This window comes from Triturus cristatus, chromosome 1_2 (genome assembly GCF_964204655.1).
Source record: "Triturus cristatus chromosome 1_2, aTriCri1.1, whole genome shotgun sequence".
NCBI classification, from domain to species: Eukaryota; Metazoa; Chordata; class Amphibia; order Caudata; family Salamandridae; genus Triturus; species Triturus cristatus.
The window spans coordinates 519517924-519535416 of record NC_140580.1 but is presented as its reverse complement, the minus strand read 5'-3'; the positions used below and the strand labels follow the sequence as shown (position 1 = coordinate 519535416).

The following is a 17493-nucleotide window of genomic DNA, read 5'->3' as shown; positions in this document are numbered from 1 at the left end:
CTTGTACACTACTTGTCTGTTAGTTGCAAACTATTCTATTAAGTGCTATTTCCACATCCTTATTTTTCAACTGTTCTTTAATATTTTCTCTTCTCTATTTCACTGGTGTGGTTATCTTATCCCTCTGTAAGTAAAGTGTTACACCTCCCTTGACATTCATGGAAGATCTGGAGGATTCTTTAATGCTTATTTTGGAGCAGCTATAGATAGACAGAGAAATAGGCCTTAGAAAAAAAAAGAAACTTCTTATTTATTGTAAAATTTCAGGAATGATGGTCAAAATATTTTCTAACATCTCCCACCTTGTGTAGTCCAATCAGGCGAAAACTTAGATAAGTTTCAGTTTACTGTTTGAAGACCAGAAGAACAGTATTGTTCATTGCGATAAGGTTTTAAAAAGATGTATACAGCATTTGAAGGTCCTAAGGAACCAGTGGATGCGTTTGTGACTTAGTTTTTGATACGTTTACCTCGCAACTAATAAGAGAAAAGTTAGTTGGCAGATGCAATTTTAAAAAGTCCAAGAACGCTTACTTGCAAAAGTCCAAAACCTGATGAGGTCACGGATATTGCCAGAAGTATTGCGACTTCCCAAGAAGCCTCCACACAGATGGAATTGGTCACAATGTCACCATGTCAAATTAATGCAAGTTTAGTTTCTAAGGAGCTAACGTCAGAGAACCATACCTTAATGGATAAAGGTTTCCTATCACTCATGTATGCAAATCCAAGATGCCTGAAAGACAGATTTACAGGAAGACAACATGATTCAAATGTGGCTGCTTCTCTCAATGCGGCTAACTTTCAACTTTGCCCAGCATTGGGACAAGTTTGCTGGAAGTATTGAAAAGTAGGTCACTTCATTAAAGGCTTTAGCAGTGGGATGAAGGTAGTTATTTGGCAAAGATCATCTCAATAGTGATGACACATGCCAAAGATTAGATTAATTCCGTTTGTTGGTTGTGATTGAAAATTATTATCACAGTGTAAATATTGTCAAAAAAATGTATGATCCTCACATTCAAGTTGTTATTGATGAAAAGGGATTCTTGACACCAACAGCAATTCTATCAGCTATTTCAGTTGATGATTTTGAACAAGCCTATCGTCACAGTGTTTCGTTATCTCCGGATATCACTACAGTGGCCTTCAATGGGAGCATAATTGACATTTAAGATTATCTTTTGGCATGCTTTGCTTTTAAAGATTGTTCTATTGAAGGCAAAGTCTATGTAGCAAAAAAAGGTGTGAATGGGACATCAAGCTGGCTTCAAAATGTTGTTGTATCCTGGAGGTAACGAAGGATACAATTGAACACGACTTTACCAGAACAAAGATGTCTTTTGTGATAGATTAGGCAAAATCCAGGGCTGTGAACAATCTATCAAGGTCAAGGACAGCTCTATTCCTTTGAAGTGTAAACTTTGTAATATACTTTATAGTTATTTTGTTGAGCTAGAAAAGCAAATACAATGTATGTTACAACAAGGTGTTAGCAAACCTATTGATGTAGCTCTATGGTTGTCCCTAATTGCAAGGACTTGCAAAAAATATGGGGAGCTTTTCTTATGCATTGATTAACTTGAGCAATCTGACCAATCAATCTGGGTGGAATGTTATCTTTTACTAAGAATTGAAGACCTCTTGGCTGCTGTAGACCAAGCCAAAATGGTTCACAAAATTTGATTTTAAATCCATGCACCATCGAATTCTTTTTTTTTTTTTTCTAGAATCTCAATACTTCTCGACTTTTGGCACCCCAGAAGCACTTACCTATTTTGTTGCTTGCAGTTTGATTTGGCTTTGGCAGCATCTGCTGTCCAATATGTCATTGCAGAAATGTTAAAGTAAGCAATATTGTGTTTCAAAGATGAAAACTGATTTATGGTGATGATTTGCTTGAACATGACAGTGTCGTGGAGAACATTCTTCAGATTTTGTGTGACATTGGCTCAAGATTGAGGAAAAACAAGAACATTTTCAGAGTTGAGGAAACTGAATACTTGGGTCATGTTCTGTCTGGGAGTTGTGTGTGTCTTAAACCAGGTAGCTAATACCTCACATCCCGTATATAAAGACCAGTTTTCCTTGGGGTGTGTTTTACTCAAAATTCATGAAAGAATTTGCAACTCCAACAGAAGGATTTAGATCTCTTCGGAATCTTTTTTTTGGTGTTTTTTTTTACATGTGACTCGGATCGCAAGAGTAGTGAAGTGATGATATAAACATCGATTTTGGAAGCCTCTACTTCACAGACTTTTGTGAGAGGGTATTCGAGTCCGATTACGGTTAATGCCAGTATGCATTGCCTAGGGGCTATTTTCAGTCAAATTGATAGTGAAAAATTCACTGCTGGATTTGCTTCCAAAACACTTGCGTCCTAAAAGTGCGGGTATTCTGTCATAGGAAGAGAAATGTTAGCCTGTGTTTAGAGCGTGGAGCAATTTAAGACATATTTTTGGGGCAGACCATTTGTCTTTACATTTTAACATCGACCATTAAGAAGTTGCCCGCAAACTTGCTTAGATTGGCCACAAAGAAGGTTTAAGGCATACTGCACAATAGTGGCCCAGGAAAAGCGTTTTCAGACAGGAAGTGCAGCCTTTTCGGAAAGTTGCATACACATTTTCAGAATAAAATTGTTTCCTGCTCCATAGAGAGCAACTAGCTCCTCTTGGTAGGGTTTGTGAGAATTTTGGAGGCTGCACACGAGGGCCACATCGGAGTTAGCTTTATGAAAAGGTATCTAAGGGAAGAGCACTGGTGAGCTCGGATAGAAGCGAATGTTGAGAGAAAGGGTAAGGATTGTAGCTAATGCTGGCTAAGTGAAAAAAAATTAGTCACTAGGTCATCTCCAGAAACGCCTCTGTTGTGTGTCCAGAGAGAGCTTAGCAGGGGATTGGTTTAGGCCTTTCAGGTCCTTTTCATACCACATGTTTGTGTGGATAGACAATTTGTTCAGGTGGGTGGAGGTCAGATTTGTGCGAGATCCCACAATAGCAGAGGTGGTAAAATGTTTGCCAGGAGTCTTTGTGAAAGGGTGTGTACCTGGCATTATGCTTACAGACAAAGAGGTACAATTCACACGAGTCATGAGTGAGGTTTTATGTGGATGCAGGATCACAAACTTAAGGATGCTTTTATATTGCCCACAAAGTGAAGAATGGTAGAGAGGTTTAACTGTGTATTAGGCCAGTGTGTGCAAATTGCGTGCATACAGATGCTAGAATGATGTGGGGAAGGCAGTCAGTGAGATGATGAGTGTATACAAGACAACTCCTACTACAGCCATGAAGCTAACCCCAATTGTATCTACTTTGGAGGGTGTCCTCAAGCAAAAACAGGTTGTCAGTGCCCAAATTGTGGAGAGGTGTCAAAGCAAGGTGCAATCGTAGAAATGCTGAATTTTCGAGGGTGAGAAGTAGCCTTGCATTTGGTTTTGTGTGGGTGAATGAGTCACAATCCGGGAATTGCTTTTGGTAAAGAAATGTGTGTCAAATATTTCTGATCCTGTTTGTATTCAGTAGGTGTATAATAAGCAAAGGTAGAGTGTGGACAGTGATAGCATGTTAGTAGATTGGCAAACATTACTATAGATGTTGAGGCAGAGAAGAACAGTGTTGGATAACAAGTCAAGGTTGCAAAGGAAACCCCGGTCTCTCATATGAAGGAATATTTTGTGTGACGTCACCGTGAAATAACATAGATTCCTATAAATGTTGTCTTATATAGTTGAGTATTACATGTTGCTTACTGCTAAATAGACGTTTCACACTTTTTTGATCAGTTATGATTAATGAGATCGAATTCGTGCCTGGGTTATACATAGTCTCTTGTTAATTTATTGTTTCACATATTTATTAGTTAATGATGGTTCTCACCTTGTTGATGAGAAGGGAGAGGTGCGGTTACCTTGTCGTGGAACAGTGTTATGTCATTCTGAAACCTGTCAGTCTGTTGATGACCAGTTCACTCACCAGTTGTGCTGTGCCGCAGTAATCTTTCTTTGTATTCTTCAGGTGTGGTGCCCCTTTTCTGCTGTGCTGTCACGGCACCTCCTTTAAAGGTTGCAGAGCTGTCTGTAGGTCCACTTCTTTCCATACTAGTAAACAGACCAAGTTCTTTGCCAAAGGAGGTAGTACTTAACTCTTCACTTATCTATGTCCTAGGGAGGTTTCTATGAGGGAGGGGCTAGATTTAAAAAAAAAAGCTCATGAAAAGTCTTCCACTTCGCAGTCTGGGGCAAAAGCTATTCAGGCCGAGAATGGAGAGTTACTGAAGCCATTTTCCTCTTACAAGTAAATCAATACTTAGGATTGGGTTTAGTCCAGGGAGTATTGTGCAGTTGGGGGAGAGAGATAATGCAGTCAGATAAAGGCGTCCTCTTCCTCTTCTTGCAGTTAGTTGTTAAGACTCCAAACCCTCACCCTAAAAGTCTGTGGAACCCCTTGTTTGAAATCGAAATGTATTAAGACATTGAAGTGCTGGTGTTCCTTTAAAATTTTAACAGGTGAATAGAGACGTGCCTATAGAACTGTTCCTATGAGAAATTTGACAGAGACTGCTGAAAAGCAGGGCTGAAATATTTGCATGAAGTAATGGCACAACAATAAATAATATTGATATGTATCCTATCTTCTTTTACCTTGGTGCTCTGATAGTGAAAAAGAAAATATTTCTGTTATTTTGGCAGGTAGCTGCATTGGCAATTGCTAGCGGAAATGGTTTGTTGTTGAAAGGAGGCAAAGAGGCATCATACAGCAACCATATACTTCACCGCCTGACCCAGGAGGCTTTGTCAGTACATGGAGTCAAGGATGCTGTGCAGTTGGTGAATGTCTACTTTTTTTCATCTTTCTGTGGATTGTTAATTCGGAGAGCATGTTGTCTAATATTTTTTTTTCAAATGGTTGATATGCTTGTTTATTTTTAAAGCAGTTACAGACGGTAATTATTCAAATATTTACAGGTGAGCACCAGAGAGGATGTGGAGGACTTGTGCCGCTTGGATAAACTGATAGATCTGATCATCCCACGCGGGTCCTCTGAGTTGGTCCGAAACATTCAGAAAGCGGCCAAAGGAATTCCTGTGATGGGACATAGTGAAGGAATCTGCCATGTCTATGTTGACTCTGAGTCTGCTGTTGAAAAGATCACCAGGATAGGTAAATTGAAAGATGCTTTCCATTTCATTGTGACTGAGCGGAAGGATTTAAGACTTAGACTCGATACTGAAATGTAATTTAATTTAACACATTTATATTAGTTAAAACCTAAACTAAAAATCAATTAATGGTATGGAGAAGAAACCTATGGCAGGTTAATTGAAAGAAATGTGCTTTACTCTTACATACACTTACCATTGAACACCGAGATGCATTTTTCCTGATATATGGCGTTTCATAAATACCAAGTGTAAACTCTGAATGGGATAAGAGAAATTTTGTATTGAGATATATAACGGTTCAAGCATGCAGCCATCAAGTTCATCATGCTAGAGACAGAGGCTTTTTACTGCAATTCCATCACAATTCCTTAGCGGAGTATATCACAGTAATATCTACATTTAAAAGATGGTAAAATGAATTTCATGGCAGTCTTAACAGCAGCCTACTTTCTATAATACCAGTCAGAGGAAACAACCAATAAGTTTGTAACCAAAATAGTTTAACACAAAAGGTTTTTTATCACTCACTTTCAACGTTTTCGTGTACTCCATGTGGTACTAGTAAGGATGGTAATGTTTTTGTATGGAAAGGATTACAAGGGGATTGGCTTAATTAATCAAAGAGTTAGCTTCTGATAGAGACTTCTAACTGCCAATTCCTCACCATGTGAATTTTCCAGACTGGATCAGCAAACTTTAATAGCAATTCCCTTATGCATCAACAGGTGTGACTCCGTATCTGATCTGTCTATTCCAGATAGTGCCCCTATAAAACCGCCCCTGAGCGCGATGACGTCAGCTTGGTTTTTTTTCACCACCGTCCGATGCTGATCAAGAGCTAGCAGTACTGTCTTTTTGACAGAACTTACCCTCAGGAAAAGGTTTTTTACATACTAAATTCTCTTCCAGTGTGCAGATATAGGCCCTAAAACGACCAGTTTCAAGCTGTGTCATGATTGTCTCTGGCAAGTGTCAGTGACAGTCATCCACAACGTCTGCCTGTGGTATCTCTGACCTGATCATGACACAAGTTGTGTTTGTGTTGCTCGAAGATGTACCTAAAAGCGATCTAAGATGTAAGGCCAAGCTCGCTGTCACTGAGCTCCAAAAGAAGTCTGGTCAAAGGCGCAGACAGTCTGGCTCCAGGGACTGAACTCAAGGTCGCTGTCCTTAACGGTCCAGGAGTTGAAGTAAGTCCAAACATTTTTAAATAAAGACCAGTCCAAGCACATTTACAGACGTCCTGCCACCTTGAGTTACACAACGCCCCGGGTACATATAGGCCTCGGAGCAGCTTCAGAGCCTGCTTCTCAAGCGCTGCCCCTCAATCTCCCTCCGACCCCTTCCTCAGTGGACAGACACAGCGGAAGAAGTTTGATGCCTGAAGGAGGTGAACACCTCTATTTTTGGTAGCCCACCGATTGCCCCTGAAGTGCTTTTGGGCTCTACTAAGTTGAGGTGGCAGCCTGTGAGAAAAACATTGGCGGATCCATTTCGTATGCAGAACGCACCACTCGATCTTTACCAGATGTCGGCCCCATCTCAGAGCGCAGCACTGCTGGCTCCCTTCTCAGCGCAACGTCCAAAGCCACAGATACGAGCCCCGGCACAGATTCCAATGTCACAAATGCCAGATTCAAATCCCATGCTTCTATCAGATTCCGAAGCTTAAGTCCCATGTCATCCCTGCCTAGAGTTCCGCAAATACAACCAAGATGGCGATGGAGATGGCAATATATTTTATGATGAGGAACATTTTTGATTTGCAGGGTGTCAATGGGCTTGACGCCTCTCCTGGCTCTGGCCTCTGCTCTCCTATTCCTACTGCTACAGAAAAACAAGCATTGGCATAGCCAATAGGTCTCGCTTTTGGGACCCTTGTAAGTTTTTGGCCCTAGCGATTGGCTTTTGCAATGTTTTTAAGCTGTGTTGAAAGCTCTATAGCACCACTCTACAAAACCACTCTACAGCACCAGGTAGGGCAGAGTAACTGAGGTCAGCGCTGATGCAGAGCATGCCATGGAGCCATTTTATAGTGTTCGGTAGGGCTGGGGCAGAGTCACTGACTTCAGAGCTGAAGCAGAGGGCGCCCTGGAGCCATTCACCAGTGTTTTCATTTGTTACAGCAACTGTGCACCAGAGGGATACAAATATGTATGGCAAAACTTTCCCGTGAGGAGGGCTTCAAATTGTAAAAATAAAAGCGGCTGTACAAATTAAAGCACTACATAGACGTGGCACTGCAAAATTTGCCGCAGTGCCACAATGCACCATTTCCTTGCAGCTATGCCCCAAATTGTCATCTCTTCAGCTCCAGGTGACAACCCATTTGGCTACAGAAGAAACAATTTCCAATTGGCCTTTCCACAAGGCCCCGCTCTCCACTGCGCGAACGAGACACATGCAAGAAAAAACACTGCACTCTGGGCACCCAGAGACCCGCAGTTGCATTGGGAGTGTGAAAAACAAAGGCAGACATTTTCCACTGTCATCAGTACGCGAGAGAAACATAACAAACATCAAGAAAAAACACTGCAAATATTCAGACAAAAGGGTCATCTTTTTCTCACGTTTTGGAAATCTTCCATTGGAGGTGCAGGAAGTGCCTACATTCTGTTGTGAGAGTTCAGGCTTCGGAATCTTGCTGAGGAGATAAAAATGTAAGACAGGCTGGCCGGTGCAAGCCACCAAATAAGCTTGGAGCCAGGTTGTTGAATAAAAGGGGTGTGGGGTTATTACCTAATCTTTACGCAAACATCCCTTCTGGGCACCCAGAGACCCGCAGTTGCATTGGGAGTGTGAAAAACAAAGGCAGACATTTTCCACTGTCATCAGTACGCGGGAGAAACATAACAAACAGCACTGTGCATGTTTTGAAAAGCAGGAGACCCTGTTTTTTTAATGTGGTGCTTTGCCATTAAGTGAATTTTTTTGCTCCGTTGTTGTTTTACGAAACAAATGAAACACGCAGGATACCCGTTTGGAGATTCCAATTCAGTAGTTGCAAATATGGTTCTGCTGTACCTGGATGTGGCGCCATATTTTTGATTCCGCCGTTTCAATTCCCGGCAGAAAACGAAAAGAATATTTGTACTGGGGAAATACACAGATCAGCTCACACCAATCTACACCGTTAGATACAAATGGATATAACTCGCAACGACTACAATTTTGCTTCACAGCACGTCCGCGCGCCGTTCAGAGAAAACCCCGTACACTGCTAGAGGATTCGGAGAAAACAAGAGCAAAGTGGTCCAAAAGTATTCATGCTTGTATAGGCAGTGCGCATGCGTATTATAAATTGTAATGCTCCCTTCAGCGCGTTTGTGAAATGTGATTTTCTCGAGCACTGGACTTTACAGGTTATAATACAGGTTTCCTGAACCCCAGAGTCCCGCATTCTCAGCTGCGCATGGCGGTTGCACCCGCCCCTTCTTGCAAACCCGAGCCGTTTTGATATTTTACTTTTTGAGCCTTTATTTATAGTTCCTTTATATGTCGTGTGTGAAGTACCAGCTCATTTAAGTACGCGTCTCGTGGGGTTAAAGTTCACACCAGGCAGGTCTGTAATAAGATCTCACGCCTGACTCATCAACTCTGTCGGGAGCGCCAAAAACGCCGACAGCAGCTGTGACTTCATAAACCTCTGAGAACACTTGGAAGTGTGCCAAGCCAAGGAAGAGATGCAACAAGTGAGGTAGCACCGCGGGTTAGCGCACGTTTGGCAGAGAAGTGAGCGAAAGGGAGACAGGGAGAGATGCGAGACCTACAAATTACCTACCTGTATCGCAATAAGAGACATTTTTCTGATTCATTAATGGTCCTGTGTCCCTCTTCTTACGGGTGTTTTTTTTATGTTTAACATGTAGTCTTTAAAACTCATTGGATGGGTGGGAATATGATTTCAAGCCATAATTAAATTCAAACAACTCCATCATTTAAGATTTGAATCTGGGAAAGGGAATGGAGAACCTTAAGCAAAAGTCGAAACCCATTCTGGAAAATTTTACAGCAAAACAATGGGGCCATGAGGAAACAATCTCTCGGCATGCCTGTGGCGGGGGAGCGCATTCCAGGCGGGGAGCGGACCCTTTGAAGTATGGTGCACGCGCCAGTGGGCTGAAGCGCTACCCCAAACGGATTGCATGGCGGCACGATGCACGTGATTGTGCGCGTGCTCGCCATGCAATCCACTTTTGGGAGCACTTTGAAATGCCCCTCTTACTAGAGTCTCGCATAACGATTGCGTAAACGCAATAGCTAGGCGAGACCTATTCAGCCTCCTTCCCAGCTGTTATTAGAAGGGCACGTGAAGAACTGGACTTATCTCTACCAATGTATGTGGTCAAGACCAACGTTTTGACAGAGGTTCTTAACCCTGCAGCAATCCTCTTACCTTTTAACGAAGCCCCTGGACTAAACCAGGATCTTGACCCCCGTCAACAGACAAGTGGCAAGACATCAAAGGTCTGCTCCGGGGGATCCCGACTTCTTGCTCTAGCATCCTAGCCTGGAGAGCTTGGTGGTGCAGGCATCATCCAGCCACCTGAGCCCCAATTCTTTTCCCACCACTTTACCTGATCAGGAATCCAAACCAATGGAAAATATGCAAAAAAGAGTTTTCAACGGCGCCAGTCTTTCCCTGCTATCTGTCAATACCTCCTAGGACACTAGTCTCACATAAGTGGCGATGTGTTGCAAGCTGTCCCACAGGCTGACAAACCATACCCTGCAATGTCTCATCCTCGATGGCCAAGATGCTGCTAAATATACAATTCGTTCTGGCCTGGACACAACCACTTGCTTGGTTGGGGTAGTCTGCACCAGCGGGGTGCCTAGTTGCCACAAATGGATCCGCTGCACAGGGTTTTCTTCAGACGTCCAGCAATCCCTCATGGGCATGTTGTTCAATGGCTAAGAGCATTTCATGGCGAAGGCTGACCCTGCTCTAGAGTGATTTCAGGACAGCAAAGCCAATGCTCACTCTCTGGGCCTAGCTCAGCCAGCTCGGTAATTCCCCTAAGAATGCACCTTTCAAGGCTTTGGCAGAGGATATATGCAGAGGCAATGCCAACATGGGCCTCAGCAGCAACAGTCCTCCCAGCCCTTTCGGGTGCAAGGCGTGGGAGCTGGCTGACAATGTTCAGACCCACAGGTGCAAAACACTACCCAGACCACAAACCCTCCCCTCCCCCTCCCAAAACTGCAAAATCTGTTTAAATTGTTCTTGGCCTCTCGCGTTTGCCTTGCTAGCAAATCAGGTCACCTTTCACCTCCCCACATGGCAGAGCATCATACCTAGGAGTGCTCCAAATCGTAGAGCAGGGCTAATCTCTATCTTTCTGTCCTATCCCCAGGAAATGCCTCCTGCACCCAAACACCTCCCGGAAGCCCACTTGTCCATATTCCGTGGAGAAGTTCAAGCTCTCTTGGCCAAAGGAGTAGTAGAGAGGCTGTTGTCATCACAGATCAGGTCTTGTTGTTATCTCTGTTCTTTCCTGATGCCTAAAAAGGATGGAGGCTTTCGCCTCATCCTTGATCTTCGCCCTCTGATATTCTTCCACCGGATGGAAGTGTTCAAGCTGCTTACTCTGGCTCAAGTTCTGCCTGCCCTGGATCCAGGAGACTGGATGGTGACACTCTACTTGTAGGACCCCTATTTTCATATTCTTGTCTTGCAGTGCCACAAGAGTTACCTGCAGTTTTAGGTAAGCCACAAGCACTTTAATTTCTCTGCGCTCCCCTTTGGTCTGAGCAGTGCACCTCTGGTGTTCACCACGGTGTAGGTGTGGTCGCAGCCCATCTGTGAAGATTGGATGGCTGCTAAAGCCGCCCTTGTCTCAGTCGTAAGCCACCTCCAGATGACGGCCGACCCGTTGACTTAGTTGTGTTTTTCCATAAGTGTTCTGAAGTCACACCTGACTCCTTCCCTATAGATCCCCTTCATCTGAGCCTTTATATACTGTTCTTTCTTGCTGTTCCCACACTTCAATGAGTCAAGGACATTCAGATTATGATCCCGATGTTTCAACCCTTGACCCAGGTCTTAGTGAAAGCGGCTCTGAGGCTTCTGAGCATCTTGGCCTCCTGCGTCTGGTTTATGGACCATGCTAGGTGGCACATGCTAGCTGTGCAGTAGGATCTGAAGTCTTGGTGGGCTCAGCACCAAGGCAGCCTGTCACACAATATCCAGGTGTTGGAGACTGCAAAAGACCTGCACTGGTGGTTGCTCGACCGCACTTGGTCCGGCGACAGACCACTCTCCTTACCCCACCCAGAACCTGCGGACTCTGGTCTCCAGCAGAAGCTTGTCTCCACATCCGTTTGCTGGAGTTAGGAGCAATTTGTTTGCCACTAAAGGCGTCCCTTCCAGCCATCAAGAGGGAACAGGGACAGGTGCTTACACACAACACGTCCGCTATGTTGTACTGCAACAAACACGGTGGTGTGGGGTTGTGGGTCATGTGCCAGGAGGCTCTGCGCCTCTGGAAGTGGCTGAATATTTATGGCATCTCCCTGATTACCCAGCAAGCTTGTTGGTTTTCTATGCACCAACTCATTACTCCTAGGAGGAAGGACAGCTTCATCGCCTTGACCCTCAATGGGCATGTAGCCTCTATGTGGAGCGAAGCAGGAAATGCCAACAGGACGGTCAGCTTTTCAGGGGTTAAGAAAGGCATAGCGGTGCAAAAGAAGACCATCTCAGGATAGGTTGTGCTATGGGCTAGCTAAGAAGTAACACCTAGAAGGCTTACACGCTCATTCCACCAGACCGATGGCTGCTACCACTGTGCTAGTGTGCGGCATGCAGGTCATGGGCATTTTAGAGGCCACTGCGTGGGGCACCCCATCACACATTCATAAAGCATTACTGCCTGGATATATAGGTTTGGCAGGATGGGCTTTTCGCTCTAACACTCCCTGGTCTGAGCCTCTTTACACCTGGGGTGGTACAGCTTTGGCATCTCCTCACAAAGTAAGGAATCTTCAGTCCGAAGTTTATCAGAAGAACAAGTTACTTAACTTCAGTAACCCCTTTTCTGGTAGAGACTGTTTAACTGCAGATTCTTCACTTACTCACTCTCCTCCCCTTTCTGTGGAATGGACTTGTACAGTCTATTAATAAGATCCCAAATCTGAAACGACTGCGCATTGCACTTCTGATTTTAATTGCTGCACGAACGACGAAGTGGACGGAGATTAGAAAGAAATTGACATTTGCGCAGGGAGGTGACTGTCTTATAGAGGCCCTGACAGCACATCAAGATTTGACATACCAGACTCTGAGCCTCACAATGCCACCTGTTGATGTGCAAGGGAACTGCTTTTGAAGCTTCTGGGTCCAGTATGGTGCCTGGGAGAAATGCATAAGGTGACGAATCTGCAGTTAGTCTCTACCAGAAAAGGTGTCACCGAAGGCAAGTAACCTTTTCATTTGGAGAATGATGATCCTATGCATGTTTTCAAGGTAAATTCATTAAGAGAACAGCCCTATTGCTGAGAAATGCGATGCTTGATCCATATTTTCCTCAAATAGTACTGCAACGGGTTCCTCTACAATTACACATCTCGCACCTCTGCATCTTACCCTATGAGGTTGATTGATATTTAGTTATTCCAATCCTGAGGACAAGAAAAAGCATCAATAAAAATGGGCATTTATGAGACATTTGCAGACGCCGGTCTGTGCCCTCACTTAGGAAACTGACCTGTTTGTAAAAGGGCTGTTACTAATGTATTAAAAAATTCTCTGCGAGCTGAATAAATAGTGCAAGAACATAACCAACAATCCTTCAGGTCAATCGAAGTTGTGTATTGTTTTTAGTGTAGCACCTACAAAAAGGTTTATTGAATAAAGTTATTTAATATCTCATCGACATGCCACATTTTGGAGTATCATACATACAAGAGTGTGACTTCCAAGTCAAATTAAGAGCAAATAAGAGTTAAACAAAGACATTGGATTGTTTGTGAGGGAATACTGTGGCACACTTTAACTTTGTGTTTTCTAATGATGATTTTCAATATTTTCCGCTTTTCTTCCCACTGATAGTAAGAGACTCAAAATGTGACTATCCTGCAGCCTGTAATGCAGTAGAAACTCTATTAATCCACCGAGATTTGCTGAGGACCGCTGTATTTGATCAGATTATTGACATGCTAAGAGTGGAACAGGTCAGTTTGGAAGACGATAATTTCACTTTGCTTGTGAGAGCGTTTATACTGCATTATTCCTCACTCTGTTTTGTGTGATTTATGTGCACATAGTATTATGATTAATTTTGGTTTTAAAATATGTGCCCATCCACAATTTCCACCTATAACACATTGATTAAGGCATACATCTGGTAGTGATTGAACCTCTACCACTTGTTGTGCACTCCGAATATCAACCCCAACACTTTGATGGGACACCATATTGAGGACAAAAGAAAGATTTTTTTAAAAATATCAACAGGTAAGTCTAGATTTTGTGATAGATTCTGGCTGCCGATTCCTCACGTTATGAATAGTCCCCAGGAGTCAGACTGGATCCGAAAATGTTTCGGCAGAACCTCTGTGCATCGGTAGGTTTTACCTTATGGCTGCACTGACATAGTTCTGCTCTGGAAGTGACTTGCCTAGCCTGAAAGGGCACCACTCTCACACATTGACTTCAATTCTTTTTTTTTCCACGCCAAAAGACTCGGATCCAGAGCCACCTCCCATCTCTTTGAGAGACTCAACTCAAAAAATTGTTTTACAGTGTGCTAGGCACATGTCACCTCCCAAAGCCCTGTAAGGACTATTGACTAACAAATGTCTGACAGATCCTCATCAAATTTGCCTGTGGTGCCTGAGTTTGAGTTTGAGTTTGAAAGTATTTTTAAAGCGCACGTATACCAGCGGTTTCTTGGCGCTATGGCTGACGGGAAACTGAGGTTAAAAACAGGGAGGGAAGGGGGAGCGTTTATACAAGGGACTTTGTGAATAAGTGGGTTTTAAGGCGTTTACGGAACTGTGAATAGAGGGTGATGGAACGAAGTTCAAGGGGAAGGGAATTCCAGAGGGTAGGGGCAAGGATAGCAAATTTAGATCCTCCCCACTTCTTTCTCCGGAAGCGTGGGATGGTGAGGAGGAACTGGGAGGAGGAACGTAAAGTCCTGGTGGGGATATATGAGGCAATTTCAGAAGAAATGAAGGCTGGCGCCAAGCCCGATCGGGCCAAAAAGGTAATGGATGCGAGCTTGAATTGAATTCTAGCTCGCACGGGGAGCCAATGTAGTGAATTCAGAAGTGGGGTGGAATGGTGAAATTTAGGGAGATTGAAGACCAGGCGAGCCGCCTGGTTTTGTATCTGTTGTAGGCGACGCAAACTGTATGCGGGGATACCAGCATACAGGGCGTTCCCATAGTCCAGGCGGGACATCACCATGGCCAAGATAATGAGTTTGAGGGCAGAGAAAGTGAAGAAGCGGGACACCCTGCGTATAGTGTGCAGTGAGAGGATAGAAGAGGATACCACAGAGCTGACCTGGGAGTGAAGGGTGAGTTGAGAATTAAGTTTTATGCCTAAAGTTTTAACTGAGGAAGAGGGAGCAGGAGAGGGACCAAGGGCGGGGGGCCAGAAGAGAGGGGACCAGGGGCTGGATGTACCGCCCGTCAGCACCAACTCGGTTTTATCAGGGTTGAGTTTCAGGTAGTTGTGGTTCATCCAGTCCCTGATATGGAGCATGACAGTTTGGAAATTAAGAATAGCAGAGGGAGAAGAGAGATTAAAGACCAGCTGGAGGTCATCCGCATAATTGAATACGGTGACCTCCATCTGTTGAAGAGAAAAAATTAAAGGGGCAATATACAAGTTAAACAGAAGGGGAGAGAGAGAGGAACCTTGGGGGACCCCGCACTGAACTTTCCGGATGTCCGCTGTGAATTCACCCAGGCGGACAGCCTGGGTGCGGTTGCTCAGGAAGGAGGATAACCAGACCAGGGCAGTCCCCCCGATCCCCGCCGCCCCGATACGGGGCCTGGGGTTGCTCTATGACTCTAAGGCCTGCAGTGACGAGTATTGGTAAAAGTTCGATCCGTTTCGAGATCCAGAAGCTGCAGAAGTCGTTCCAGGGGTCGGTCTCCCACTCGATCCAAAACTTTGGGTAAGTTGAAGAGAAACACAAGAAATTTAAATAGGACTCATCTCCTTTCCATCGCTCACACTTCCCTGATGAGCGGTGGGACAATACAGCTAGATCTCGCTTTTTAAATCTTTCAACCTGAGAGCCGATCCTGCAACTTGTTCCAGCCCAAACAGAGTTTCCGGTGCCATCTGCCACTCCTAAGCTGATTGAAATGTTCCACAAGGCCATACTCTGTTTGAATCCTTGCCGACTCCCTCTTTCACACATGCAGGCCCAACGGAGCTGAGCAGTTATCCACCTGGGTAACCGCCGGTAGGTTCGCCCTCAGTGCTAAGTGGACCCTCCGATCCCATAATGGGGCTTCTTCTGGCTTCGGTCCCCAGCGCATTGACGCCGATGCTGACTCCAACGATGTCAGAAGATGAGGCTCCAATTTTCCTCTCTGACATTCAATCGAAGTCATGCTCGGCTGCCGTTGAGGCTCAGTTTCCTCCACATCATCATCTACTGAGCCTGTCTTAACTTTAAAAAAGGCCCTTATGAACATTTTGTTGGGGGCATCGGTCACACCTTGCTCTGGCCCCTGGTCAACTGGCAAATTGCACAAACTACTCCAGGGGACCCTGCATTTTGTATCTCTACACCCCTCACCTCTCTTGGTGGGTAGGCATCTGTAAGCAAAACGAATCCCAACTCATTCCTGATAACTCTCCCTCCTTCCCCCCACCCCCTCCGCAATAGGGACTCAAAATGGGTGGAGACATTCAGGAAGAGTGTTATCTCCTCCATCATCTTGGCGCTTGGATCAGTAAATGCCAGCTGCCTGCTGGGGTACTACTCTCACACCCTTTGGGACTCTGTGGCTCAAGTCATCCCAGGTGTCCCTGACAATCTCCGTGTCCTTGTCCAGGGCATACAGGACGGTCATACTGCAACCAAGTTTGCAATTTATTGTAGCTTAGACATCACAAGTTCCATTGCGTGGGCCATTGTTACCAGTGTCACCATTCAGCACCACGCTTGTATATGGGCCACCGGTTTTTCAGGTGAGGTCCAGTCATCCGTCATGGACATGCCATACAATTGGACTCACCTGTTTGGGAGTCCCATTGTCCCATCGCGAGCTGTTCAAGGAGATCAGGGCCACGGCAAGCGCCCTGGGCTTCAGGAAAAGCAATTGTTTTTGGGGTGTCTTACAACTTTAGACACGTGGCTAATTTGCACAAAACTGAACATTTTTCACCTCTGTTTGATCTCAAAAATGTTTTAATGCAGATGGGCCTATGTGAGAAATGTTATAGGGAGTGTCCAAAAAGTTGCATTTCCTAATCAAACTCTGATATGGAAGATATTGCCGAGGATAACCACTCTATGCCTCAACGCCATACTTGTAGAAAACAATTGAACTTAGTAATTCCAGCTATGGTTTGCTGTATATTCATTCTGTGGTGTTTGAAATCCCAAAATAGAAACTACAAAAATGTACAGGAGAGCTGCCAGATAACAAAGGTCTTCTTGTTATCGGCTGTGATGAGTGGAAATTTCAACTTTTAACACTTTTTGGCCCTGAAAACCTAAGCTTCAGTCTGTCCACCCTGTTCTGAAAATAATTTGTGGGGGGGATGCTGGAGACACTTTATTAATACCTTACTGCAAGGCTCGAGTAGATGTACCCAGGTGGTTTTTAAAATCCCCATTGTTGCCCAAAATCTGTGAATTTGGCAATGGAGTCTTTAAATGTAGTATCATATTAGCATACCCTGTTGGCTCATTCGTGTACGGACAAAGAGCTGTAGCACTTGCAACTACTTGAAGAAAATGATAGGTTGATATTTGAGGTTCAGAATTGTGTATTTACTAAAAACTTAAATCAGTAAAAATAAAGTATTCACAGTGAATGCCAAACGTTTTGTGTATATTAATTTACCCCAAAAAGCAGGTATTTAACAAAGTATGGGTAAAAAAAAATCTCAAGATTTTTAGGAGGTCGTTGTTATTGCATTTTAATTACTTAAATCACATTTTGACATTTGAGGACTAGTTCATGTTGAGTTGGGGCCACTTATTGCTGATGTTATTTTCTTGCTTTGGGAAAGCACTTGACTTTTATCTTGAATCACAGTGGGGGCATTTCCGCATCTGCAATGATTTCCCATCATCATCACTATTGCTGTCTGAAATAAGTTCCTTCACGACTGTTGTAACCTACGG

At 44.1% G+C, this 17493-nt stretch overlaps 1 protein-coding gene across 4 annotated transcripts in view; it reads left to right on the top strand.

The window, feature by feature from the left end:
* The window catches only part of LOC146867553 (delta-1-pyrroline-5-carboxylate synthase), a 384344-nt gene that overhangs the window by 329771 nt on the left and 37080 nt on the right, over positions 1-17493 (top strand). For all 4 annotated transcript variants that reach the window (XM_085606275.1, XM_085606272.1, XM_085606277.1 and 1 more), the window contains exons 13-15: positions 4694-4831; positions 4970-5165; positions 13221-13342. In XM_085606275.1, coding sequence (XP_085462401.1) covers positions 4694-4831; positions 4970-5165; positions 13221-13342 — 456 coding nt within the window. The remainder of the gene's footprint in view (positions 1-4693; positions 4832-4969; positions 5166-13220; positions 13343-17493) is intronic.